Source organism: Hylaeus anthracinus, unplaced genomic scaffold, assembly GCF_026225885.1.
Source record: "Hylaeus anthracinus isolate JK02 unplaced genomic scaffold, UHH_iyHylAnth1.0_haploid 0, whole genome shotgun sequence".
In the NCBI taxonomy this organism is placed as follows: domain Eukaryota; kingdom Metazoa; phylum Arthropoda; class Insecta; order Hymenoptera; family Colletidae; genus Hylaeus; species Hylaeus anthracinus.
The window spans coordinates 9,220,857-9,227,419 of record NW_026533254.1 but is presented as its reverse complement, the minus strand read 5'-3'; the positions used below and the strand labels follow the sequence as shown (position 1 = coordinate 9,227,419).

Here is a 6,563-nt window from a genome sequence, read left to right as displayed (position 1 = left end):
TCGCTGGACCACCCCCACCTTGCCAGGAGAGACCCACCCTTCCAACGGCACGTCCCTACCAACCCACTTTGCCGACGAGCCCACCCTGATTCCGCGAAATGCACCCAAACACGATGAACCGATGTTACAGGCCATTGTGCGAAACAATGCTTCTGGTAATTCACGCGATCATTGGTGGGGGAAATAAAATGCAGCCGGGGGTGGATAATTCAAGCATCCATGGGTCGAAGGCCTTTGTAAATGGAAGCTTGTAGTTACCTCCTTTTGTACAGGTTTAGTGATACGAATAGTGAGCAGATTTTAGCGCAAAGTTGCGCAATATATAGTCAGTCCCATAAATATTCGTACCTTCTATGTTTATTGAAGAAATTTGTCTAAATTAAATGATAGACGTCATTTTTCCAAATAAATTTTTCGTTATAAATATATATATATATACATATCTAAAGTTTATTCGTGTACGTACTTATAATGAAACATTGATTTGGAAGCATCAAAACTATCATTTAATTTAGACTTTCTTCGATACACATAGAAGGTATGAATACTTATGGGACTGTTTGTATACTTGACTTGCACGATTTCATTATTCTCGCAATGGAAGTTATTCAAACAAGTGTATCAAAATCAATAACATTACCTTTTCCCGTCAATAACAGCTACTATGGTAAGGTAACGAGGAAGAAAATAAAATTTACCTACTGAAAAAATGGATCCCACCAACGACTGTCTACTCAGCACACTCGGAGACCACTTCAGTATTACAAACGTCATCATTTCGAACTCTAATAACTTGGCTGGCTCTCTTCAGGTTGTCAAGCTGGCCTTTCTCGGTGGAAACCAGCTGGCTATCGAGAAAGCCCTCGACGTCCCTGAGCGTCATGTCCATCTCGAACACGATCTCGTCGCTGCGCGTTCTTCCCTCGCTCTTTGTTCCGTCGCGGGGAACGGAACTGATCTCTATACACACCTCCGTGACGCCGTCGCCCTTATCGGTTATCCTTTTCGCTTCTCTGTTAATAGCGTTGCAAATATCCCGCCACAGATCTCTCTGACTCTCGTGCAAGTTCTCCACAAAACGCTGGAAAGTCTCCCAGTCCATTCCTTCGGTGTTCTCGAGAATTCGACGATAAAGCGATAACGTGTTCGCTGTTTTCTCGCACCTACTATCCATTATAGTTTTGAAGGAACTCTCGTTGTAATTGATTCTTCTGGTGATATTTCTGAAAGAATCGTTCGAATTATTGCTGGACATGTTCGACAGCTTGGCGCTCGAGTCGTTAGACTTGACGGACTTCGTCGATTTCATCGACGTCAAAGATTTAAAAAGCTGTTTCATCCTAAACTTCTTCCATCTGACGCTTTCAAGTTTCTTGGAAATCTTTGACTTCGTCCCATCGTCGAGGAACTTCTGGTTCGTAAGCTTCGAATTCTCGCTAGGGACATTCGACGTAGTCTGTCCAATTGGAAAAATAAATTTCTCCTGATTCTCTTGACGCCGCGTTTTGTAAGAATTCTCGTTTCGCAAATTACGTTGCTCGTTGAACATCTGCCTAGAGTGTATGGACTTTTCGTCCGACTTGGATGGTCGAGACTCAACGTTTAACCCAAACATGAGATGCTTCGATGCATCTGATCTTTTACGTATCTCCTCGTGAACACTGCTTTCTTTATTCATTCTTTGCGGGGGATTCACCCATTCGCGTATCAGATTCTCTGCAGAGGAGGAACTGAAGGCTGTGGTGTCGCTTTGGCCAGACCGCGCCATGGAGCTCGACGCTTTGGTTAAATTCTCCAGCGAGTCGTTCTCCATTAAACACGAGATGCTTCCAAGTTTTCCACTGTTTTTCGATCCTGTTTTGTATTCGATCCATCGCCAACGCTCTGCGTAATTTTTGGGTAGAGTTTCTCGACCTTCGTGTTTATCCTTGTTGGTCTCTTCTCGTTTGTGCATCCTGTACGGTGACTCTAATTGCGGATTGTAATCTCGACTAGCGTGCAGAGCGAAGGTGTCCATATCGTTGGAGTATTTAGATTGCACCCAAGCTCTATCGTCAAATTGCGAAACGAATTCCTTTTTCTTCGCCTCTGACGGTTCGACGCAGCCGCGTGCCAAATATGCCATTCTATCAATGATCGAAGCCGTGTTAACAGGGCTCGATGATTGATTTTGTTTGATCCCAATTTTTTGCATTGCGTCTAGACATATGTTCGTTCTAGAGTCGTTCAGCCCTGACTTTGATTTTACGTACGAGATGTCGTTTATCACTTTTTCGTCGAATTCGTCGCCACTTTGGCGACTGGTTCGTGGCATTTTATGCTCTTTTTGTTTGTTGGACGACTGAGATGAATTCTTCGTCTGTTCTTGATCGAAGGCTCTCGCACGCAAGATACTGCTTGGAAAATCGACAGTACTACAATTGGAATTAGTTTTCAGTCGTCCAGTCGTTCCAGAGTTCGATTTTCTTTTATCATTTTTTTTTATTTCCAATTGTTCTTCCTCTGAACGGGATAGCTTTGTAATTTGCGAGACGTCGACGCGGTCCTGTGATTCCATTTTAGACGATTTTGCGCTGTCAAGTGCTCGAGTTTTATCTCCTTTCGCATTTCTTTCGCTAGCTGTGCTTTGCATAGTGGGTATTTTTTCTTGCGTTTCGTCACCATTTTCACGCTCGGCAATCATAATCTCAACTTGCTGAAGAATATTTGAACGTGGCTGGTCCCTCTGTTTAAAAGTTAAACTCCCTTCTCTCGAGCTACGGTCTTTGTTGATATTTTTGTGTCGTTTAGAAATAGGACTGAAATTTCTTTGCGTATCGAAACATTTTCTAATTTCTTCCGTTTCTCGTTTCTTTCTGAGACTATTCCTTTCAAATTCTCTGTACATTTTTGCGTCATTGTTCGATATTGCTTGCGTGTTCAGAAAGTAAGAAGTTCTGGGCGGTGATTGTCGCTGCTCGATGGAAACGTTTCTAGACTTCGAGCAACTGATCACTCCACAGTATTTACAGATTTTCATCGATGGATCGCTCGAGAGAATCTGTTCCAATTCTTTGCTGTTGTAGCGACCTATCAAAGCCTGTAATTTAATTAAAGTTTCCTGAAATCGATACGCGAACAGCCAAGCGTTTTCAGAGGACGATCGTTGAAGTAATTCAATAATTTTGTAAACTGCTCCTAATTCAACTAAAGGACCTCGCTCAATGTCCTTGCTAACTAGATTGACGAGAGAGTCGTCCGAATAATTGAAACATTTTTCATCAGTTTTTTCAAACACTTTCCTAATCGATTTTTCCATATCAGAATTGTACGCGTAGTATCTCAAAAGCAGATCGATATCGAATGGTTGATTCACGCTTCGAAGTGAATCTATTTTTTGCTTCGAAGATGGAAAGCACTCGTTTTTAATATTCGATTTCAAGGTTTCAGAATTTTCAATGCTCCTTCGAATGCCATTTCTAACGCGCGAATTGGAATCCTTAAAGCTGTCGCATTCGTGAATAGTACTTAAGGTGTTTGCAGAACGCGCACATTCAATGTCAGAAGTGGGCATTTTTGCAGGGGAATCGATAATTGTCACTTCGACGTACTTGTTTTCATTCATTTTTTGAATATTTTTTCTATTAAACTCTCGAAGTGATTTGAAAAAATATTCTCTTCATAGACTCCATTCTAAATGATTTTTGTTACAATTTAGACTGTAATTATATTTCATTAAACATGTTTGGTAAACGTGGTTTTAATAAATAACCTGTTCAGATGTGAGAGCTCTTTTTTATAACCTGAATATATCAAATATGCGCAGGTTATGTTCGTTGATTGAATACCAGAATTTGATATTCAACTATGTCACAGAATTATTCAGAATTGCACTGCAATGTTTTCAATTAAATTCCACGAAGTATGGAGATAACCCATTTCAAGCAACGTGTTAACGAACCGTCTCTGACAATGTCTCCGACTCTGACGAAAAATCAACATTATTTTAAAAATTCACTTTAGAGTATCAATTATTCGGTGTAAATATTTTACTGGATCCATGTTTGAGTACACTTATAATTTTTTCGTGATAGAAATTGATCGATGATAATAACAAACATGTGTATGCAAGTACGTGACAAATGTCAAGTCTCCGCGTATTTGCCATGCACGTATAAAATATGACAATCGCTTTATGCATACTGACAGCTGCGATTTCACGTTCTTGCCGAGATGAGAATGCCTCAAATAATGGTCGAGGCATTCGCAAAAGGTCTGATTGATAAGATCATGCTGGAAGCTTTCGACACCATGGATCCCAACGACGGTAAATTATTATTATTTTAAATAAACGATGTACACAATTTTTCAAGTATTTAGAAAGTATGCTTTGAGGATTCGTAGAATGCTAACATATGCTTTTAATGTAAGGTCGGTGTGTTTAACACGAGGGTGACTTGTACATTTATTGCCAAAGATATTAATTTTCAATAATTGCAATCAATAAAGAACCGCTGTCAAAGAAATTACGAATGCTGGGTGATAGAGAAGAACCAGCCGATACCCAATCGCAGTCGACGCATGCATCGTTACAAATTCAAGACTCTGAAACCACGGAACTCATAGAGAAGATGGTATGCGGATTGCGTAACTTGCAAATTGGCGATTCAACTTGCGTGCCGTCGCTCTTGTCTAACCTAGAAAAACAGGTAAATCATGAAAAATCATGTTACCTATTTGCAATAAAGAGGAAGTGATAATCGAAATAAATAATAATGTAAAGTAAGTCACAATATCTAAGCTCATAGACCATGTGTGATTTAAGTCACAGAAAAAAAGGATCTTCACCCAGAAATAAACACAATAAAGTTAGAATAAAAATTAGGCGTAACAAAATTCATAAAATCACATCCCAAAGACTAATTCTAGATATTTAACACGTCGAACAGGTGAAGCACGTCGTGTGCACCATCGACAGCGTTTCGACAGCAGAAGCACCCAAGGCAGCAGAGATGACCGTCACTCAGGGTCAAGGCGACGTGCACCAGATAATACATAACGCGGTTATCGAGACGCCAACGGATCCGTCGTATGCTCGCAAGGAAAAGGAGATCCACGACTCGAACGAGATAACCAGAGTGTCGGTCAGCCTGCTCCATCGAATGATAGAGGAACTGGAAACGAAAGGGGACGAAGCCATCGACTTGGATCAAAACGAGTCCGACTCTGTTCGCCAAGAAGGGATCGCAGCTTGGGAGGAAACGGAGGAGCAGTTCATAAGAACCATCGAGAGCGTCGACGAGGAGGGTAACGTTGCTTTCCCATCCGAAAGTAGCTCTAACGATAATGACCACGACGAGCAATTATCAACTTTGTGCCTCGTACACGACAACTGCCTGGAGGAAGTAGTCGTCGAAGAAATAACGTCCTCGCCGCTTCCTGGCCTCTCCTCGTCGGAAATCGAACTCGACGAACGCAACAGCTTCTGCTCTGTCATGAACTCGCAACATCGGAAGAAGAAAGGAATGTTCCATAGAATACGAAAAATGTGGCGAAGAGCTTTCGGCTGCCGAAGGAATTGACGCAACGTCGAATCGTGGTTCCTGTCATCCTTCGACGGGGTTCAGGGACGCATGAGGACTCATCGAGAACGCAGCGTTTCAATGACCAGATGCAGACCTACATTTCGAGAAAGAAATGTCTCGTTAGCCCGCGACAACACGATGAAAATAACTTAGGCAGCTTAGTCATCGGCGGGTCACGGATAAAACGCGCAGCTCGCGTACGCCAAGTCCTCAGGAAGTTATACGAGACATGAAATAGATTCCCCGCGTTCCCGGAGACACCATGCTCCTAAACTAGCAGCCCACATCGGCAAACAATTGTATCTGAAAAATTCCATATAATACAATAACTTTTCTGAGTTGTGCGAACGTCTCTAGTCTCTCGAACGGCGATGTTGCTTAACACATAGACTGATGCTTTTTGATACGCCTCGGGGGGGGGGGGGGCCGGCAATAACTATGCTTTATATAAAATAACATAACTCTGAAAGAAGAATTTTAGAAAATTGTTTTCGTACTACGTAGATACGTAGTTCTAAGTATTTCTAGATAGCCTTCAGGAGGGGTTAAAGTAAGTGATCGAGAAAGAATCAGCGCGAAGTGAGAGACGAGGAAGAGTAATCGTAGCGTGTTTTGTATAGATATAATTTATTATTTAAAACTAAGTAAGGAGCTTTTATTTTTTTTTTTTTTTTTTTTATTATATTTTCTCATTAATTATGATTTTATGATTCGATAGTACTCGTGAATTACTTTAACTTGTTTCGATTTAATGAATCGCTAGTCGTATATATCCTGCAAAATAGATATGACGTAGCATTCGCTTCCAAAGAAATTTATAAAAATTGCAGAATTTTTCAACTTTCACAGAAGATTGACCCTTTAAGGTAGACACGGGAGTAGGGCGAATATCGAAGACATAACAGGCTATAACCGACGTCGAAGGCCGCTTGAAGTATATTTTCGTTTAACGCGTTCAGCCGACGATGCAGATCTGGCAGCCCCGGCATACGAACGCTA

At 41.3% G+C, this 6,563-nt stretch overlaps 2 protein-coding genes across 2 annotated transcripts; one reads left to right on the top strand and one right to left on the bottom strand.

Moving 5' to 3' along the window:
- Window positions 1-730: 730 nt before the first annotated feature.
- LOC128891805 (uncharacterized) lies at window positions 731-3,604 on the bottom strand. Its single transcript, XM_054151626.1, has 2 exons — window positions 3,253-3,604; window positions 731-3,216 (listed from the first exon to the last, which is right to left on the bottom strand). Exons 1-2 carry the CDS (start codon window positions 3,602-3,604, stop codon window positions 731-733), a joined length of 2,838 nt encoding a protein of 945 aa, XP_054007601.1.
- A 605-nt stretch (window positions 3,605-4,209) lies between these two features.
- LOC128890046 (uncharacterized) lies at window positions 4,210-5,932 on the top strand. The gene is made up of 3 exons (XM_054148211.1): window positions 4,210-4,306; window positions 4,489-4,688; window positions 4,929-5,932. The coding sequence occupies exons 1-3, from the start codon at window positions 4,213-4,215 to the stop codon at window positions 5,559-5,561; spliced, it is 927 nt and encodes a 308-aa protein (XP_054004186.1). The 5' UTR covers window positions 4,210-4,212; the 3' UTR covers window positions 5,562-5,932.
- Window positions 5,933-6,563: the final 631 nt, after the last annotated feature.